At 31.5% G+C, this 23,353-nt stretch overlaps 1 protein-coding gene across 4 annotated transcripts in view; it reads left to right on the top strand.

Moving 5' to 3' along the window:
- The window catches only part of LOC145263720 (uncharacterized), a 372,649-nt gene that overhangs the window by 224,560 nt on the left and 124,736 nt on the right, over positions 1-23,353 (top strand). For all 4 annotated transcript variants that reach the window (XM_080120684.1, XM_080120683.1, XM_080120685.1 and 1 more), the window contains one exon: positions 22,001-22,051. In XM_080120684.1, coding sequence (XP_079976810.1) covers positions 22,001-22,051 — 51 coding nt within the window. The remainder of the gene's footprint in view (positions 1-22,000; positions 22,052-23,353) is intronic.

The following is a 23,353-nucleotide window of genomic DNA, read 5'->3' as shown; positions in this document are numbered from 1 at the left end:
AAATAATAAAATGCCAGTTGTGACATTCAAACGACAAATAGGCAGATGACAGATGTCACAATATATAATTAGTGTTTATAGGTTCTCAATTTGAATATGACATTATTAATGTGTGTCAGTGTGTGTTCACTATGCGGACTGTGATTGTGCGCTCACTGTGCTCATCTGAATTTTTCTTGATTCCAACATTGGTCGCAGTGTCAGTCATGTGGATTCTGTTATTGCCGTTAAGCCCCCCCTCCCAAGCAAAACCACAACTCCGTCTAAAAACAAGCTATAATGTTTTATTTTTAGAGATTACAAGGATAGTTCTTCACTAAACGATACGCTTACCATCTGAACTCTGAAACACAACAGAATCTGAACATGAGTCCAACCAATCACAAGCCATCCATCAGCTTAGAGTTCAAAGTGCTATATGTCTCTGAAAATCACAAAAAGTGACCTCTTCTGTGCTCTACTGGAATATAAGAAGGTTGTTCTAAAGTAAAACCTATTTTTGTTGCAACTGAAAAAGTTGAAGAACTTCAAAGATGGGAGTGGTACCATTAAAACTAGCGACATTTTGTACTCCAGAATTTATTTTTTTACATAGTCACCACCATTATCAATGTACTTTTGCCATGAATTTAATGATACATTTCTTTTTTTTGATACACATCCATAACAGGGGTTGCTTTCTTAAGAGTCTCATACTCTCAATATCTGCAACAGAGGGATTAAACTCTGAAGTTATGAATGCATAAGTTCAGTCATTATAACAATGCAATTTGCAATCGTCTCTGATCCATTCAAACAATAAAAATATAAGAGGCATTACTTTTAGAACACCCTTGTATATAGATATCACTTGGATCATATTACATGACCACTAAAAAATATCAGCTGTTAATCTGTAGACATATAAAATCTAACTGACTATAATGAACGCTATCTGGTATGTACATTTATTTTAGAAAATCTCTTGATCATAATCACAGTATGGTACCACATATCCACAATAATATTACAATTTCAAAGATGTTAGTCATTTCTTAGGTCATCTCTGTTTCCGTAATTAAACATTTCTTTCATTGTAGCCTAGTGTATGCACGCATTGCAATTAATGTTTACATAATAGTAAAAAATATCTATATAATGGTGTTTGGTTTGGTTGTTTTGAAAAGGAAAATTGCTGTTTTTGACTTTGTAGAACATGATTGAGTTTTGCAAAAGGAAAGGGAAAAAATAGTTGTGTCCCCCTCCACATACCCCCCCCCCCCGGACTAACTCGACAAGCAGCAAAATCCTGTCCTTTCACTGTTGAGCTCCCTAGATGCTGGAAAGCTTTCTACTCTAAGTTTCTTCCCTCGGACTGCTAGATTTTGGAATTCTCTCACTGTTTTCTGTTTTCTTGACTGTACTAACTTTCAGAAGTTTTTAATATAATATGAATATACATTTAGTTGCTCAACTCCCTACAGTCCCCTGTTAGACACAATCTCAAATAGTAGCCTCTTATGTTCCAAGTGACAATATGCTTTGTTTGGGTGAAAAAAAAAAAAAAGGTAAAAAAAATAAAAATAAAAAAATACACAATAACTTGAATGTTTAGTGCATTTTAAGTCAGGGAACCAATATCTTCAGACTGTCTGATCTGGTAGCACTATATGAATAATAATTAATGAATATTAGGAGGAGATTGAAAATGATGAATCGGGTGAACAAAGTTTCATTACTTATGGGAACAGTTTCTGACAAATCTGATTCTTGAAAGAATTGTTTGGGTGAGGGATAAGTCCTTTCTCTGGGATTCTGGGTATATTGACTGAATGTAAGGATTTTTGATCATAAATTAAAAAAACAAAACTAACCTTCTTATTGGCGCAGTTTGCAAACCAGTCAGATAGATTTAACACTGTTTTTAGCACGCGTTTAAATGCCAAACAAATATATATATATATATATATATATATATATATATATATATATATATATATATATATATATATATATATATAAAGTGCCACTAATGTTTACACAATAGTTAAACAATATATGTTTTGTTCGTATATCCTCCTCATGGTAAATCACCCTTTTTTTAACAGAATCCTTTATCTTTGGTAATATTCAAGTTTAAAAGTTACACTTTTCTTGGGTTAAAGGTTCAACACATGCAACAGTCAAACTGAAATTGTGACACAGTCATGACTGATAGAACGAGAGCATGCTATCTTCATGGATTAAATAAAGGGTTCCATTTGAAATTCTGTGCAGATTCCCCGACTTTGACAAAGATTCCCTGAGTTTAACAAGATAGATGTGAAGAAGGTTGAAGGTCATATTGACTGAAACCTTGTGAAAATAAAACTCAAGATGAGAACACTAGTCCGAAAAATCCAAATAATATGAATAATCATAGTGATATGTTTGTGGAATAACAATATGCATAAAATAAATTACAATGGTTCCAAATGCCTCTTCTACAAACTGACAAAACCTTTATACTCACCTGATATATAGAATTTTCAGAATGTGAGAGATTATATATAATTATGGAAATAATATATATATATATATATATATATATATATATATATATATATATATATATATATATATATGAGAAAAATAAATTTTATGTATTTTATTCTAGCAAAAGAAACAATGACAAAACTTATATTTTGGAGGGTTAGATTCAAGATAAATAAATTGTTTTTATGATAGCTGTAAAAACACGATTTAATGTTACAAAAAGCTTTGTACTTGGTAATGTTCGGTGAACCTTATTAAATACCTGATGAGACAAGTCTCTGCCAGTTTAATGATAAAAATATTCTTGATGTTTTAATTAAAGACTAGTGTACACCTGCCAAAAAAATCTGAGAAAAAAAAATATGCTTCACCAGTGTTTCTACATGCTATTTATCTAGATATATTACTGAAGTATTGATTTAAAATCATAGAATTTTATGCCAGTAATTGAATTTTGATTTTTCATGTATTAGTATCATTTCTGATGACCTAAATAAAAACGCTCATCGTTGACGTTTTATTTAGAGTGGAGGAATTGTTTTTGAGAGGCAGCATTAGTCTGGAGTAGTTGTCTGACTTGCTATTTACTTTCTCACTTCCCTTCACCACTTTAACTGATTTTGTTTAACAGGACGGGGCATGTGTTTTACGTGCTAACTCTTGAATGATGAGATTGATTTATATCTATTTATATACAAATATAAATGCATAGGTCTTAGTGAAGAAATGTGTACTGTCTCAGATGAGAGTGAACTTTTAAAATTTTATATGAAGTCAACCGTGAACAGCAAAAAAAAAAAAAAAAAAAAAAAAAAAAATGGATAAGATCCAAGTGGTATGCAATTCAGTCATTATCAGCGATGAGAAAAAGACATTGTAGGTACACCAGTGGTGAGGAGGCCTCATGTGCGCGTACAGGTAGCAGTATCAGAATTTTTGTAGGAATTTTTGACACCCCTAACACGAAACTGCGAATACAATATAAAAATCTCGTAATTTCTCTGTTAAAAGTGGGTTATTTATTTTCTTTATGGATTATACTTCCAAAATAAACTATTACAGTTGTTTTAAAAGTAATAAAAATATTTTTATTTTTTTTTTAAAACAGTAATGAATTTTCCGAACTCAATATTTTTCAATTTTTAAACTCAATATTTTTAAATTTTTAAATTTTAAAAATCTATCAAAATTTTTCTATTGATTCTATTTTTACGATATTTTCAGGGTCAATGTGAAATTTTATGTTCTTTCCAATAAACCGAATATAATATTTTAGACAAACGTTTTTTTTAAATTCACGCCCCCCCATTTTCACGCCCCCCCATTTTCACGCCCCCCCCATTTTGAAATGTCTATTAAAAAGTAAATAATTAATTTATGTTTAATAGGTTTATATATCACAAATTGAAGAGAAAAGGTCAATAAATAATATATTCAAATTTAAAACAAAAAAAAAAAATCAGTTTTTTAGAAATTTACCTGTAAAGTCCGAAGTTTAAAACCTTATTTTATAAGAACACATTTTTTCTTTTTGTCTTTTTTTTTTTTTTTTAATGAAACCTTGGTCCTTGCTCCTTTAATTGAAAAAAAAATTAGGGCTTGAATTACATTTTTCGAGGAGTTATAAGCTTAGAAAGATAGGGGGTCGAATAATTTACGCCTCTCATTTTGAAATGTCTATTAAAAAGTAAATAATTAATTTATGTTTAATAGGTTTATATATCACAAATTGAAGAGAAAAGGTCAATAAATAATATATTCAAATTTAAAACAAAAAAAAAAAATCAGTTTTTTAGAAATTTACCTGTAAAGTCCGAAGTTTAAAACCTTTTTAAAAAAAAAAAAACACATTGTTTTGTTTTGTTTTTTTTTTAAATAAAACCTTGGTCCTTACTCCTTTAATTGAAAAAAAAAATTAGGGCTTGAATTACATTTTTCGAGGAGTTATAAGCTTGGAAAGATGGGGTGGAATTATTCACTATTTTCACGAAATTTCTGACACTGCTAGCGTACAGGTCACAAAAAAAACTAACAGCAAACTATCAACAAGTTACACACGCAAAAAAAAAAAAAAAAAATCTTGTAGGCTATTTTTCAAGTGATTCATCCGTTGAAGTACATAATAACAATGCTACATTTGAGCAGTATAAGCAGATACCCCTTTTTTATTATCTTCTCTAACTCGACTCAGTAACTGGGCACATACGTTTAATCTTGTCAGCACGATGATACCACAGCATAGAAACTCAAGCTTATCGTCCAACTAACGATACCATTTTGTATCAACGTGCTTGACTGAGCATATTCAAACAAGTAAATAACTTACTCATACTATAGCATATATAATCGTTCTTTTCTGAATCCTTTACTTATTCAAAGTCCTCTTTTTTTTTTTTTTTTTTTTTTTTTTTTCATTAATCCAGTTTTCTACTTATACAACAGAGTTGCATACCATTTGGATCTTATCCACTTTTTTTGACAGTCACGGTTGAAGCTGTTGTCTGACACGAATGAGGACGATAAAGACGTTTTCACTTAAAATATCTTTCATTGAAATTAACTATAGATATCTAGGTAAAAGTCTACAATTGTTGACAGTCACAAACTTATAAACAACAAAAAAAGACAAATAGTTAAATTTTCTACTGACCTGTATATTTTAAACATGTGGAGACTAAAAAAAAAAAAATTTTTTTTTCTTTTTTAAATTTCATAATTTTATTTTAATATTTGTGTCCTAAGACACAAAAACAAAATGGTGGTTCCAGTAATGACTTATCTTTTGCTATAAAGATAGTTAAAAATAAATTTGATGACTTATCTTACCACTATCTTAAGTCTGAGTGGCAAATCACCCCCCCCCCTTCCAACAAAAACCCTTATAAAATTACACTTAATCACAAAAATTTAGCAAAGTTAAACTATCTCAGCTGCTGTGTTGCTTTTCATATGACCAGAACACACGTGAACATCAAAATAAAACTTTTACATATATCTTACAAGTAGTTTCCGATCCTACTGTGTTTATTATAAATCATTATTATTATTTATTTTTTTGCTTGAGTTCTTGACTGCTGACTATATTCTACTTTATCCAATATCAATATTCCTTTAGCTATGAGTTATTTCTTGTTATCTTCGGCTGGAGGATTGGCACAAAGGGTCTCAATCTTTTATCTAGTAGACCTTTGCACATTTTTCTTTTTTAAATTTTACTCAGTAACTGAAATCTCACTTCAAATCCTTCCTATGTCACATGATTATAATAACCCATCAGATTGGTTACTTTCATTTTCTTTTACTGCATATCAACCCTTTTGGGTTAACAAATGCTAAACCAACCAATCAAATACCTCAATTAAGTTGAAAAATTTTTTTTCTCTGATTCTCTTGATTCATTCCCTCCAACCATCTGTCCAACATCACTGTTGAAAGTTCCTCTAACCAATCTTTTTCGGTGTAATTGATTCCATAGGAGGATTAATACTATTTTTCCCTATTTCAATACAATTCCTGATTCTGTACTACATTCTTGATTCCAATATGATTACCAATTCTGATTCTTTATAAATCTCTAAATATTTAACTATAAAGTTATTTTTCATGATGACTGTGAAAACAAATGTACAGACATTTTATCAAACTTATAAAGGATGATTTTTAGATTTTAATTTTACTGGTAGTTTAAAATCGATATCATTTTATCATTACTATCAGCAGTAGATTTTGCTTTAAACAATATCAAATAAAATCCCAATTAAAAGAATCCATTTTGGCATTTTATGATACCAATTCCAATACCCCAAAGTTCAGATTTTTCTAATTCTGATTTCTTTATTACATAGTATTTCATCAATGATTTTATTTTTCAGTTACTAGTGACATTGAGGGGGATAGAGAAATTTAAAAATGTCAAACAATTTTTTTAAACTGTTCTATTTTCTTATCTATACTCCCAGACAACACCGAATAACCATGCTAGTAAAATCTAAAAAGGGATAAATTAAATGTTTTTCGTATGAATTATCGCAGTAATGCAAAGTCGTCACCATCTTCTTCCTCACAATCGTTTTTAAACTTTTTTATACTAGTCAGTCACTGCTTGTCAAGGCTCAAAAGCTACTCACGGATAAGAGTCAATGAGATTGTTATTTGTCGATAAAGAACACCTTGATAGGATTGGAAATGAAAGGAAATGATTATTTAATTGAATGGTTCAACAAGGATTTGTTAACATTGGATTTGAAAGCGACCCTGTTGTAATCAGCTAGGAAGCAGCCCCATCATATTATTCCAGATAGATAGCTCATGTTTATGGGAGTTCTGTTTAATTTTTGTTGTTAATATTTTATAAGGAGAAGAGGACCAGAGATTGGAGTTTAGTTGAGCAATTACAATGAAAATAATGGAGTAGAGAAAGACTAGTAACATCTCTTTTGTGAGAAAAAGGTTGTAGGGAAGAGAAAAAGAAATTTCCCACTAGATTTTAAAGTCAGTTTTGTACTTTGTCAAGGCAGGAAAGAGTAACTTGGGCAGCATCTCTTATCTAAACATCTATGACCATAAGCAAAGTTTCTTTCCAAGAATCACCTATCTGTGAAACACAATACCACAGTGCTGCTTCCCAGCAAATTGTCATTTTCAAGTTTAGTGCTAACAAATTCTTGTTGAGCCATCCTCTTTGATAATCAGTTTCTGCCTAGTTTCAACCATCATTATACCAATCCTTATGGTGTTATCTCACTGTCCATCCGATACTTATTAATCCTTGTTCTCATGTGGCCTTTAGGCCTTGGGAAATGGTGACTTGTTAGTACATAATCAAAATAAGATTTACTAATCTAATTCAATTTTTATACAAACCATATCGATCAAATAAAGGGAGATAACTAAACTTTTAGGTCATGCATCAGAAAACAAGCTGGTTTACTTGTGCAGATCATAGATCAGAATCTTAGATAATACAGCTTTTACTCACAATTAGTGCAACATGGCACATTATGATAAGATCTCTTTAATATAACAATAACAGCTTCATATTATAGTTTGACTACACTTATTTGGCCTTTTAAATGTGCTAAAATGCAATTTACTTTGACTACATAAAACATTGACCACTTTATATAGACACAGTAAAATTATAATCCTGCAGATAACCAACATACAACACTATATTTATATTTTAGGAAATCATCACATTGTTATAAAAAAAAAAAATAATGACAGCATCTACCCCCCCCCCAAAAAAAAAAAAACATTTAATGATCCAATTTCTAGCATACTCCTATTTTTATTTTATTGTTTCATTATTCTCTGTTCATTCCTGAAGAAAAATATGGATATGTTGTTTGAAATATTGAATTAAAAAAATTTTCAAAGGCAGTCTTTCTTGGTGTGTAACTTTATTAATTGATTTTTTTCTTTTTTACTTTCACTCTTTTATCCTATTGAAGTATACCTTTTAGTTTATAAAAAGTGTTTTTATTATATATATATATATATATATATATATATTAGCATGGATTTCCGGTGTTACCTGGATGGACATGAAATTTGGTTTGGACAGAGGTACTATATTAAGGATATTGAGCCCGCCCCCTCCAGAAAAGAACGGAAAAAGTCGGTGACAACTTAGACCCCCCCCCCTAAATGAATCAAAACAACTTTTGTTTCAATAAAAATAGCAGCGAATGCCCGTGTGACAGCAAACAAAAAATTAGCCATGTAGGCAGGCTCGAACCTGAAACATGAAATAAAGGAAAAAAGTAAGTGGCAAACACTTTTGCCAACCGTACCATGACAACTTATGATGTCATGACCCTGAAAAAATAACATTTATAAGCATAGACATGTACGTGACTTGCAAAAAATATTATGCACCCAAGGGATCGCTCTTTCAGATGGTACCAGTTTCAACCTAGTCCAATGAGGCTGAGAAGTTTTTAGCGGATATACGAACACACACACAAACTGAAGCTTAAGAAAAACAACAGGGGAAATAATTCCAAACTGGTTTCTAAAAAAAATGTTGGTAATAATAATTCCAAATAAATTAAATATATTATCAATATAAATCAACTTTAAATAACAATCATAAATAGAACACTTAAAACAATTCTCTCGCTATAAAGAATAACTAACATACAGCTCTTTAGTAAAATCAATTTTCCTTAATATAATATGCAAATCATATATTTTGCAAGAATCATACTATATACAGAAATAAATGAAATTGGAAAGTAATGGACCTTCTGTATATATTAATCAAATTGTGAACAAACAGGAATACAAATAAATAAATAAATATATATTTTACTTTATTATATATATATATATATATATATATATATATATATATATATATATAATATGCATCAGGTGTGCTTGAAAGTCAAATTACAATGCAATATTATGGAAATAAACAAATATTTTACATGTTTGAAATTTATAATTTAAATATATTTCACTCAAATTCCATTCTCAGTATTTTGTTTCTTTTTTCTTTCTTGCCATGTTGTGAAGTTGGAGAAAGAAAAGTCAGTAGTAAAGATCTGCACGTTGTCTCTCAGTGATTGTATTTTGAAACGCGGTGTGTTGGCTATGCAAGATTAACGCCAGGGGTGTGAGTTCCATTATAGAAACGTTGATTTAATTTGAATAAAAAAAAAATATGCATCAGATGCATTTCAAAATACAACCGCTGAGAGACAATGTGCGGATCTTTACTAGTGACTTTTCTTTCTCCAACTTCTCAACATGGCAAGAAAGAAGAAAAAAAAAACAACAAAATACTGAGGATGAAATTTGACTCTGAAATATATTTAAAGTATAAATTTCAAACAAATAAAATATTTGTTTATTTTCGAAATATTATGTTGTAATTTGTCTTTCAAGTGCACATGAAGCATATATTATTTTATTCAAATTAAATCAACGCTTCTATAATGGAACTCACATTCCTGACACACACACACATATATATATATATATATATATATATATATATATATATATTTTCAAATTTATGCTAATCAGTGATACATTTTTTACTAATGTTTATCCTCTGATGAAAAGATTCTATCTTTGAAAATCTAAGATTTTTATTTATTACGAATGAGACCTATGGAAATTCAACAGTGGCATTTTTCATATGTAATATATTGCTGCTGGGCATTCTGTGGGCGTTCAGCGTTAATAGAGACCCTGTGATGTTATTGTAGCCCTTTTGTTAAAACTGTAAAAATATTTATCTAAGTAATCTGGTTAATTCTAATGTCATAATATATCTGATTATTACGGTTTATCTCTAATATCTTTATAAGAGTCTGTGATATATATGTATATATATCACAAATGTCCATTGTATGGACGTTCGGCATGAATGGAAACCCCAAAATATCATTATAGCATCTGTTGATAGAACAGATATTACTCTTGGATCCTAGCCAGAAAATCTAGAAGGTATATTTTATTGCCCAAAAGTGACATTTATTTTAATGTATTTTTTATTTTTTTTACATTGCATCTTCATTGATTGGGAGATTGTATTTATTAAAAAGGAGGATAGACGATAACATACTACGAACATAAAATTAGTATATTTATATACTAATTTAATCTTTGTAGTATGTTATCACCTTCTGTCCTCCTTTTAATAAATAAGTAGAATAATTTATAATCTGGAAACCGTAACACATACGTACATACATTAAAGGTATTATGATATTAATATATAGCTAATTTTTTGTTCGCATTTTTCATGGAATGGAGTTAGGAAAGAAGTTAAGAATATTAATTTTCCTCTCTTTAATTGACAAGTTAAATATTTAATAGTTTATCTGTTTTGTGGTCTCTTGGTCTTACTGGATTCCAGAACAAGACATCATCTCGTCTGGTGAAGTATCCAGTCTAATACTTTGTTTTCATGTCTGTATCTAAAAAGTAAATACTCATTTAAAAAACAAAACAAAAACAAAAACAACTTCTGTTGAAATAAACATATGTTTCATAGCGTTTGCGTTTTTTTTTTAATTTTTTTTTATTATCAACTTTTGCAGGAATATAACAATTCTTATTAAAAAGAATAAAGGAAACATTAAAAATCGATTATTTGTTAATTTGTGTCTAATCTTTCAACTTGCTTACGTCATCAGAAAAGTGGGTATCTTGCCGGCAGATTTGTACGATTTAATTTTATTTATTTTGTTCAGATGTGTTCAGAAATTAATACAAAAATAATAAATTTGCGAAATAATGTAAAGTTTGTAAAAGTAATAAAATTGCACGATTGAATGTAAACTGCACATAATTATTCAGTCTGAATCAACATTTTCTTTTTTCTATAGTCATGGCTTTTTAAAAAAATATTCAGCTGACTCTGATACAAAGAGTCAGTGATTATTATTTTTTTTTTAACTGATACCATAGTTAGATCTTTTTTCTGCTGATTCGCCATCTCTTATAACATGTTATTTGAATAAACATTTTATTTATATGTTGAACTAACTAAACCAACTGTGTTGCTCATGATCCATTGCATTCAAATTTATTTTGTAAATATTTCTATATTGTATAACCACACCTTTTTGTTAGGCTTAAAGAGCAAATTTAAAAAATGCTAATTTTTACTAAAGAAAAAGTTATTCTCTGTAGCTGATTTTTCTTTTTTAGGTGTTAAGAACGTCTCTGTATCAGTAAACTACCAAACCAGATTATCTTTTTTATTTATTTTTTAAAAATAAGTTATAGCAAAATACTTTAGTTTATTGCCAATAACATTGTGCAACAATAACAAATGAAAATTAGGTAGTCAGAATCAAAGTTTAATTTGTCAGCTTAAATGCTATTTATGTCCAACTTTTAAAATCTAGTCGACAATTTTATATACTGGTTTATACTTGCTTCTTGAATGGAGTTTGGTAGAGTTCTTATGTCAATTTCTATCTTCACCTCGTTTCCATCACTTTATAGCTAATACAGAAAAATATTTGTAAAATTCCATAGAAAAAATATATTGCTTAGTATTTACATAAGAGAATTATTTATAAGTAGGAGGGGTGGCTGGCGTTGCCCAGGTGTTTGGAGGTGTGTTGAGAAAAAAAATAGTTGTAGTAGGCAGGCAGGCTCGAACCCGAAGCCCTGACGCGAAGACGGAAAAGAAAGTGAAAGAAAACGTGGCATTTTTACTGCTAGACCACTACGTGACAGGAAGTGAAAAGCGTTCTCATTTAGCGATCAAAACGTTGACATGCAGAAAGTGAAAGTTAAGTGAATGAGTTTACGCAGGCGAAGCAATGAAATCACGCACTTAAGTTCGGCTGTAAGCCAGTTATGCTTTCAGCTTTCCGCCGTATTTGTTTCCCCATGATGGTGAGGGAAACCAGCCTCCTCCCAAGAGGAGGAGCTCTGGCAGTGTCTTAATGAATAGCAATTGTCTGATATGAAGGGTATTCCCCACAGTGATCAAAGCTGATTGCCTTCAAGGCGTGCTGACCGCGAAGGCCAGCGGATCGCTTTTATTTTGATTTAGTTTGCTTCATTTATATGAGAAAGACAAACAAACACTGGAAAACAGTTCTTTTTTCTTCTTCTTCTTCTTTTAAAAAAACTCGCTCACAATAAATGTAAACAACCTCCCTTCATAAATCATAGATATTATAATCCAGGGAGTATATAAAACGTTCTAAAGAATAGTACCCCCCCCCCCCCCCCGGAGAAGCCAGCAAAAAAAAGCCTTTGCTGGACATACAAAAACGCGTTTTGTCTTTTACATATATAGATTACATGTTTAAAAAAATATCCTTTAGACTTGGGGGAGATTCAAACTCTGGCATTAATATGCTAAAAATTACTGTAATTACTTGGTAATGTGAACTCTACCTATTCTTTTTTTGTCAACCAATCAGATTTTTCTACAGGGTGCGGCAGAAATATTTTCCACATTTTGATGTGCGATCTTCCCAGTTACACTCATGCAGTTTCTGAGCAGTCATTAATTTGTATGGATGGAACTGCATATCAATGTGTAGAATTCTTCTGACTGTTTGATCAGACAATTCCAAGGGTAAAGCATGTTTGCGAGTTGAACGTGTAGGATACTGAGTAACAGAAAGTCTCACAGATCGAACACTCTCTGGTGTTTGAGCACTTTAAGGCCTTCCAAGTGGCTTTCTTTTAAGTGCCGAACCTGTATCTCTGAAATTTGCAACCCATAGCTGTATTGATTTTTTTTTATTTGGAACAGCTTCATTCTGTCCTGACTTGGAATAAACTTGGAAGCTACAGATTTACCATTCTTCAGAAACATTTCTACAGTAAAACCATATTACTTGATGAGGATACTTGAAAAAAAAAATGGCAAGTTATTTGCTAAATGAAAAAAAATCATTGGCACTTGCATAAGTTCATTAGCAACATATAGTTGAAAGTTTAAAATGTGGGAGATATTTCTGCCGCACCCTGTATTTGCGTATGAACAGACAAACTTCAAAAACACCAATATTTTTTATAAGGTTAAATAACATTAAATATTTAATTTGAAGTTAAATTAATAATCTCTCAGAAACATAGTTTGTTTTATAAACGAAATTTAGGTTTATGGAACACAAAAAAATGCAGATGCATAATGGATAGACTCATACTGAAGCAACTTAACATATAATGGTGGAACCGGCATGCAGTTTCATTTTTTTGAATCAATACGTGTGTGTATATGTACAAATAAAATCATTTCTAAAATCTGTGGAATAGTTCGATCTACAGCAAATCTCGTTTGAAAGTCAAACACATGCTGGATGAAGGGATGACTTCCCAAAATATATAGCATCACAGATATACTACTTAGCCACCTGGCGAATATTATATGTAGGAAGTTATATTAAATATACATGTATGTACGTGTGTGTGTGTATGTATATAAAATTGTACATATACACACATGTATTGATTCCAAAAAGTGAAACTATGGCCGGTTCCACCATTATACCTTAAGTTGCTTCAGTGTAAGTCTGTCCGTTATATCTCTGCATTGTTCTGCCTTCTATAAACCTAAATTTCGTTTATATACACCTTATACAATGCATCAAGCAAACTACTTTAACCTCTTATAATTAGTTTTATTATGCGTAAAAACATTAAAACATTGAGTTACTCTAATTTAACAGAACTTGGATTTTCATGCATTGCATCATCATTACTGCAATCTAGAACAAACAGTATGATTCATGGCTATAGTAAAAGTGAGTGCTAGAGATCTGCAGAAATCTTTATACAGAAATATACATACATAAGCAGTTTATGCAAAAAAAGTAATAACAGCCTCTCGACACAGTTAAATACAGCCCAACATTTTTACTCTGTCTCCAAAACCATCAGAGTATGGGCCATTTTTTAAATGACCTTTACCTGTTGAATGAGGTTAGTGCTAAGTCTTAGGAGGTCTGCTCTCCCAGGCCATTGGCTACCGGCTTTCAGGGGGTGGGGTGGGTTATTGTTTATTGCCTGAGGCGCCCCTACTGGGAAATGCTGTCAGGACAGCCCAGGCAATTTTTAAATGGCGAGAGGGCTCCTCTTTTAAGGGTGTTAGCTTAACATATCCCACTTTCCTTGTGTCACATCTTCCTGTGGTGGGAAGGAAGTAAATACCCACTTTAAAATATATTCATTAAAATACAGTACTACTATTTCTTAATAGAACAATGCTTTTATTCATAAATTCAGATAAACACAAGACCAATCACAACAGAAGTGGAGCTACAATTTCACAGAAAACTGTTACGATCTAAAAATTATACTTAAATGATTAAATAACTGCCTTTTTTTTAATATAAACATTTTAACAGCTCTTATAAATATATGAACAGCACTTACCCCCTCCCCCATAAAAAAAAAATGAATTCCTAACTCATTAAGAAATGCATGCAAGTGAATTTATTTTCATTGATTTCTGATTATTCTTGACAAAGAATGCAGGGCGTTTAAAACATTGAATAATAATTAAAACAATAACTTTTACTTTCTGCTTCTAACACGACCCATTATTTTCAAAATACATTGTTTTACGTTGCTGAATTTTTGAGTTGAGGATTGGTTATTTGTATTATTTGGACTACTGTTTTCATCTTGAGTGTTATTTTCACGTTTTGGTCAATGTAACCTCCTTCCTTTTACAGGTGTATCTTATCAAACTTGGGAATGTTTCTGTCGAACTTTGGAATCTGGACGAAATTCCAAACAGATCCCTTTATTTACTTCACGGTCTCGTTCCATCAGCTATGACTGGAAAGAAGTTCTAAGTAGTTTGCAATTGTATTTTTCAGTCACCCACAGTGAGAATTGAATCTTTAACCTTCAGGAGAATATCACTTTTACAATTGATTTTCCAAGTACTTTAACCACTACACCACGAGTCCTTGCTTAGGACCTCTTTCCAGTAATGGCTGACAGAACAAGAGTATGCTACCCTCATGAAGTAAATAAAGGGTTCTGCTTGAAATTCTATTTAGATCCCCAAGTCTGACGGAAACATTCCAGAGTTTGACAAGATACATCTGAAGAAGGTTGAAGGTTACATCGATCGAAATGTTGTGAAATAAAATGATACTCAAGATGAAGAATCCAAATACAAACATCATTTTTTTAAATAGTATATAAATTAAATGGAAGTATATATATATATATATATATATATATATAATATTTAAATTTTTTGCAGTAAAACAGACTTTAAACAAAAATGTATTATTTAAGCAAGGAATACACATTTAAAGTTCGTTCCTAGGAAAGATCTTTAAATGTTGTGTATTCCTTTTTCGAATAATACATTTTTGTTTTAAAAATTCTACATTTTACTACAAAAATTTTAAATATAAAACTTACAATTATTGCTCTGTCTTGTATATTGAGCTATTTTATTTGGCTAGGTTTGTCTTTTATAAAAATGCACAGGATTAATTAATCTGATTTAATTCATCTCATTGTTCGGAGATATATATATAAGAAGAGGGTTAAGGAAGTCTAAGATTAGAACTATCAAGATGTGTAAAGCTCAGTCGGTATAGTGGAGCTCCACCAATTACTGTGTCTCCTCATTACATCAACAAATCTATATATACCAACATGACTTTGTCTTGTCTATAATTACTATTATATGTTAGATTTATGCTGATTGTATGTCTGTGTGTCATTCATGTATAAACAAACTTGGAATGAGAATGTATATTTTATTTCTATGCATCAAATCTGCGCATTTAACTCAATCAAATTCTGCGTTTATTTTTAACGTTATTATCTCTTCAGAAATCTGCTCTCATTTCTATCAGTTTTACCCACCGAAAAATAAGTATCATATTAAAATATGAACACAAACCCAGTCTAATAATAACCCAGTATCTGAACATCAGGCTTATTTTATTATGGACTAGCGGGGGTACCCGGTGTTGCTCGGGTGTTTGTAGGTGTGTGTGGTGTTAAATAAAAAAGAACTCGGGGGAGGGGGGGTCGAACCTGAAGCCCTGAGACGAAGTTTGAAAATAAAATCGGCCAGCCAGAATGAGTTAGTGAAAGATGTTTGAATTTATTTAAGAACCAAATTGACAGGTGTGCGGCCGGAAGTCGTCGAGCGTTATGATGACGACGTAGGTTTGTTTGTTATAAGCGAAGTAAAAAAAAAGAAAACAACGTTAACACTTAAGCGGGGGGAAAAAAAAACACAAAAAAAACTAACGTAAGGCAAATGAACGATGAAAACAGAAAAACGAACACGTGAAAAATGGCTTCAATAAGCCTGTTTCGATATTAAAATTTTAAAAATCGGTGAGTACCCGGGTGTTTTTCGGTGTCGCTAATAATAAGCGAAGTAAAAAAAAAAAAAAAAGCAGAAAAACGAAACACTGGTTCAATATTCAAATTTAAAAAATCGAAAAAAAAAAAATAAAAAACATCTCACACCACGATTCGAACCCAAAACGTTTAGATAATGAACCAAGGCCTTAACCAACTGAGCTAAGGCGACGTTCACAAAATTTGTTCGGTTTTTCAACTATTTAAAGTAAATCAGGTCACGACGTCATCTGACGCATGCGTAGAATCGGTCATTGTCACGAGTGGAGCGTTTTTGTTGACCCCCCCCCCCTCTCCTGTTGAAAATTGTCGATTTCGGGGTGAAAAAGTTAACGTTTTTGGCCAATTTTTCGATATTTTTCGAGCAAAGGATGGAGCTTCGATGTGTTTGTGAATTTTCGTCGCGTCTGTCGAAAGTTTTTAGCAGACATCCAAACATACACACAAACAAACAAACATACATACATACATTTTCACTTTTATATATATAGACTAGCATGGGGTATCCGGCGATGCCTGGGTTTTTGGAGGTGTGTGTGGTGTTAAATAAAAAAAGAACCATCGTACCCGAAGCCCTGAGGCAAAGTTTGAAAATAAAATCGGCCAGCCAGAATGAGTTAGTGAAAGATGTTTGAATTTATTTAAGAACCAAATTGACAGGTGCGCGGCCGGAAGTCATCGAGCGTTATGACGACGACGTAGGTTTGTTTATTGTTATAAGCAAAGTAAAAAAAGAAAACAACATTAACACTAAGTGGGAAAAAAAACACAAAAAAAACTAACGTAAGGCAAACGAACGATGATAACAGAAAAATGAACACGTGAAAAATGGCTTAAATAAGCCTGTTTTGATATTAAAATTTTAAAATTCCAAAAAAAAGATAAAAAAACATCTCACACCACGATTTGAACCCAAAACATTTAGATAATGAACCAAGGCCTTAACCAACTGAGCTTAGGCGCCGTTCACGAAATTTGTTCGGTTTTTCAACTATTTAAAGTAAATCAGGTCATGACGTCATCTGACGCATGCGTAGAATCGGTCATTGTCACAAGAGGACCGTTTTTGTTGACCTCCCCCCCCCTGTCGAAAATTGTCGATTTCGGGGTGAAAAAGTTAACGTTTTTGGCCAATTTTTCGAGCAAAGGATGTAGCTTCGATGTGATACCGAGTTTGTGAATTTTCGTCGCATCTGTCGAAAGTTTTTAGCAGACATACAAACATACATACATACATTTTCGCTTTTATATATATAGATGGTTGAAATAATATATTATCTTTCTCCATCTCTCGTGAACACTAACCCAGTTTAATAATATTTGAACAAGTATTTATTTATGAAAATCTTGCTTTTATGATTATGGATTGTCCAAAGAACCTAACATTTTTCTCCATCTCTCCTGACCGCTATCCAGTCTAGTAATAACTTTATAAGCATATTAGAAGAATACCTATTCCAGAATGGGTAAGATTCATTCCCTGAACAGAATAGTTTTGCATTGCACCTGTGTCATCTTAAGATTTAAGTCAAGATAGAATGAGCTAAACCTTATGTCTACAATCCTTATTCTAATTTTGATCAAAATCCATTAAATGATTTTGATTCTAGAAAATGTCCAAAAATTTAAGGCTTAAGCTTAAAGGGTCATAAGAAGAAATTGGAATTGAAAGAATCTTGCTTAATTGAATCAAATTCTATGCAAATTTGAAATATTTAAATTTTCAATCGGGCAATTGTGTGCATATTATGCTGTCTAAATAAAATTTACTAAAATACTCCAAAGAAACTGAAATTTTGATTATTAATCAGTCTTAATATTTATTGTTGAAATTTTACATACAAGAGAACATAAGTGCTACAAAACTGTCCTGAATTAATTTTACCTATCCTGAGACAAGTGCAGTAGGGTCCAAAACTAAGGGACAAAATTTTAAAACCTAATATTTGTTGGAAATAAAAACTGTGAAAAGCCGAAATTTTGACAACTGGTAGTCGTTATCATCCATAATAACATACTAAAATTTGAAACATTTGCAAAGGATAGAAAAAGAATTATAACAATTATTTATGTTCAAAATAGGAACATCCAAAAGTAAGGGAAAAAATTGAGAAAAACAATGTAAACAGTATGCTATATTCAAAATTTTTTTATTTCCTCTAAAGAATAAGTTTTACTTAGTCATTTGTAAATGTAACATCAGTCGGCACCATAGCGAAACGCCAAAAACTTGATTACTCTGTGAGACAAGCTATTGTGAAGCTACACAAGGAAAAGCACACCATTAGATAGATTTCAGAGAAAGTGAAACATTCCAAGAGTGTTGTAGGCAGGATTGTTAAATCCTACAATGATACTGGCAAAATAGTGCTTTTAAAACCGACAGACCCTGCAAAATTTTGACGAGAGAAGATCGAATAATGCAGTGTATGTCATTTAAATATTTACACTTTTGTATTTCAACAAGTTGCATTTTTTTTATATTATGTTTCTGAATTTTTTAGATGAGGATTAGTTATTTGTATTATTTGGATTCTTCGGACTACCATTCTCATCTTGAGTGTCATTTTCACAACGTTCCAGTCAATTTAATCTCTGATCTTCTTCAGGTGTATCTTGTTGAACTCAGGAATTTCAATAGAATTTCGAACAGAACTTTTTATTTACTTCACGGAGGTAGCATGCTCTCGTTCTGTCAGCCATGACTGGATAGAGGTCCTAAGTAATTTATAATTGTGTTTTCCGGTTGCCCACACTGAGAATTAAACTTTCAACCTTCAGGAGAATATCACTTTTACAATTGATTTTTCCAAGTATTCTAACTATTGCGCTATAGGTCCTTGTGGCCAAGTTCAACAAGAAACACCTGAAGAAAGTTGAAGATTACATCGACCGAAACATTGTGAAAATAATGTCTTTTTATATACTGCAAATGTATAGCTGATATCAGTTGCAACAGTTAACTAATTTGCATATTTGTTGCAAAAAAAACATTTTATTAATTAACTTATTTGTTATAGTGTTTTTAATTTAATGTTTTCTTTTATTTTAATATAACAAATAGCACTATATCATAATATTGTTTTATTTCCTGCCGGAAATATTTGTGTAAAAATGTTTTTTTTTAGAGAATCAGACTTTATTTACAATAAGTTGCAATCTATTTCTAAGTTGCAAGTGAAAAAGTAAAGTGATTTAATTTCCTTTCTTCATAGTGACATTTAAAAGATTTGTTTAAAAATTATGAAAATATTAGAGATTAAAAAATATATATATTTGTATTGTATTCGCTTATTACAAATTTCAATTCAAATTTACTCAACATTTATATCAAGGGTGAAAAAAATATTTGTATTGGTCCCTCGATTTGTCAGCGAGGCACCTATCTTTTCAGTGGCGTCTGTGTGTCCATGCGTCCGTTATTCTAGATGATTGCCAGATAACTGTCCATTAGTTTTTTCTGAAATTTTGCCACAAATTGTATTTCATTAAATAGATGTGCACAGTAAAAAAAATTGTTTTTGCGAAAATTTCCGTTGCATCCCCAGGGGCTCAAGAGGTCAAAAATGCCCCAAAATGGCCAAAAATGACACTTTTTGCCTCACAGTGTTTGATCCATCCATTAGATTTTCCGGAAACTTGGCCAAAATGTGGAGGTTATTGTTCTTAATATAAATTCAGTATGGGTAATCATGGCAAAATTCTGGTTCGTATCCCTTTGGGACTTTTAGGGCTAAAAAACCCCTGCATTTTTGGAGTTCTTGTTTCATATTACTCAAAAACTTGATATGTATGTCTATATAGTGGTTTTTCATGATACTGAATTCAAATATACATGTCTTAAGGCATGAAACTGCACCATTTGTCCATTTTCACTGGCATTCGGTGTTCTCAGGAGCTCACAAGGGGTCACAAATGTCCCAAAATTGCAAAAAAATTACACTTTTTACTACCCTTGTCCCATCCATTAGATGTTTCTGAAACTTGGCGAAAATGTGAAGGCAACATTGGCCCTTCACACTTCTCACATTCATCATTTCTTCACCATTTTTTGTGGTATCATGTCACATGCAGCACTAGAAGGGGGGGCACACATGCACGGCTTATTACAAATTTAAATTCATATTTAGTTTCACAACACTTACATCAAGGTAAAAAAAAATCTCATTCATTTCACATGGGATCCTCTTGATTAGGAGATTTGTAACGGAGCACAGAGGTGCGTATGATACCTATGTGCAAATACTAATCCGTGTGCGAAATGACATCATGGTAAGGAAAAAGAAAAACTTTAAAAAGGGGAGAGATCATGTTAGAGACGTGTGTGACGTCATGACTAACGAGAAGTCACACATGGTGGTAGAATGAGGAAATAAATGTCATTATTACAAAAAAAAAACAAAAGTCGAGTTATTACTTTATTATCTCCCTTGTGATGTACTCTGCTACAACGTGTTGGGTTTACATGTGTAAAACGATACACATTTGAAAAAAATTCATTTTTTAAGATCACACAGACTTTGATTTTCTAGTTGCACCATGCCACAAGGAAGAAAAAAACATTGCCTCCATGCCTAATGAAGATGTATATTGTCAAAACTGTTTTATTTAAATTTTTAAATTAATGTTTATTTAAAAAAAAACAAAAAAAAAAAAACACTCTGCATTGTATTGCATTCTTAAATTAGAAATTCTAATCTCAAATATTAATATTTATCTATATGAGAAAATAAGAAAGAGTTTGTTTTGTGTTTCCAACAGAGTTATGAATGAAATGAAATGATTATAATTAGCTAACGTACTTCCTACCTTCCTGCATAGAGCTACCGGAAACGTTGACATTAAATCAGTTCCTTTGCTTTTATGGTTCTTGGGTATTTCTGTTGTGAAGCGATTTATTGAAATAAAGTATAATAAAAATTAACAAAATTAATCAGATGAAAATAACACAATTAGTTTTTATTTGTACTTTTAATAACAAAATTAAAAAGTTTTTATTTTATTTGAAATTTTATTAGAAATATGTTTATTAAATTACGAAAAAGATTTTTTTAATTATAGTTTGTTTGTTTGTTTTTCAAATTTTAAAAATAAATTTTTTATTTGAATTTATATAATAAATATATGTCAATGAAAGTATAAAAATATCAGAAAAACTTTTTAAAAAAAGTACACGCATGGAGGGGAGATATAGACATGACAGAAAAAGGTGAAGGAACCTATTTGCCTTGTCACAGCTTCTGATAGCGCTATGCTGTAAGTTAGGAAATACGTTAGCTGACTATATAACCAAATGTTTATTATTTTAAATTAATATTTCCAGTCGTGAACTTTGCAAAGTGGCAGCAAGACAGCAAAACCAGCTAGTTTAAATGAATAAATGTGAAAGTCTTTTCCACATATTCTATTATGTTAACATCAAAATATTTTGAAATACCATATATATATATATATATATATATATATATATATAGTAGTCTACCAACACCAACACACAGATTTAGATATTCCTAATTTGCATAACAGCTACAGAGTAATAAAATGTACTTAAAATGAGTTTTTTACAATTTATAGTAAGAATTCATGGATAAAATTCTTTGAAATTAATTTGTCTTGTCTAAATTTTTGCTTTTTCTCTCTTTTTCAGAATGAAGAAAAGCAAGACCGACTATATGAGCTAACCAATGATATACCAAAGGTAAGCGTGAGCATATTTTTATTATAGTACTCATGCTTTTTTGTTTTGTTTATTTTTTATTTATTTTATTTATTTTAAAAGAAAGACTTTAAGAATCCTGTTTGAAATATTTAAAAAAAAAAAAAGAAGTCGTATATTGGAGCTAAAGTTTAAAAACTGGCTTAATCATAAATTTTTATTAAAGAACCTTGAGGATATGCGGTTCTAAATATTTACACAGTTACTAAAGAGCAACATTAAGATTTATTTTGGACTAGAATGGCTTCCCAATCTTGCTCTGGGCAAAAGTGTAACATTAAAACTTATTTCTCTACCTCTCTTAATCTGTCTATCTTTCTCTTTTTACCTTCCCCATTTTACTCCTCCATCTCCCCAATTTTCTCTTTCTCCACGATCCAGCCCATTCCTCTCTAGCTGGACACACACACACACACCTCTCCTTTATATAATAGCATAGCCTGGGTGCCCGGCATTGTCTGGGTGTTTGGAGGTGTGTGTTGAGCAAAAAATAAACGTGACGTGAAGACGGAAATGAAAGTGGAGGTGTGTGTGTAAGGACAAAAGAAAAGGAAAATTGTGAGCGCAAAAAAAAAAAAAAAAAAAATAGGAGTAGTAAGCAAGCTCAAACCCGTAACGCCCCAGAGGAAAAAGGGGTGAAAAAAGAAAAAACTGTCTTACCGATGAACTTACTGTGGGTGTGATGTAAAAATAACGCCTTTTATGCGACGTCGTGGGCACGAGGGTTGAACGACTTGCAAAAAATGTCAGTGAAAAAAACGACCCTCCATGTAGAAAACTGGCCAGTTGAGGGTGAAGGAATTAATGTATTTTGCCAATTTTTCAATGTTTGTCGTCTGAAGGGTCGAGCTTCAAAATGATATGGATCTTGTGAAAATTCGTTGCCTCTGTCGAAAGTTTTTGTGAGACATAATGATTGCAACGTCTTGTTAGACGAGTGCCACTCCCTCAGGCACTTAAAGTCCATGAGCCCAAAAATGACTTCCATCGCCACAGGACCATTTTTATGGACAAATGCCTGAGGGAGTATCTATACACAGATGATGTTACAGAGTCTTAGCTTTGTATGACAGCTAAGTCTCTCTCTTGGTTCAAAATGTTGAGATCCAGCAACAAGCAAAAGCAAGATAGCCAGCAACAAGTTAAACTGCAGACCAGCTTAATGCGGGTACTGGTCTCCCGCTTTGTTTTTTTTTTTTGTTTTGTTTCTCCTAGAAAGGTTGCCTTCACCACAGCTTACGGGAGCTCTTTCCAACCCAACACACACATACATACACACACGGT

The sequence above is a fragment of the Euprymna scolopes genome, chromosome 39 (genome assembly GCF_053919585.1).
Source record: "Euprymna scolopes isolate OS-2025 chromosome 39, ASM5391958v1, whole genome shotgun sequence".
Classification (NCBI taxonomy): domain Eukaryota; kingdom Metazoa; phylum Mollusca; class Cephalopoda; order Sepiida; family Sepiolidae; genus Euprymna; species Euprymna scolopes.
This window is presented reverse-complemented; position numbering and strand designations above follow the sequence as displayed.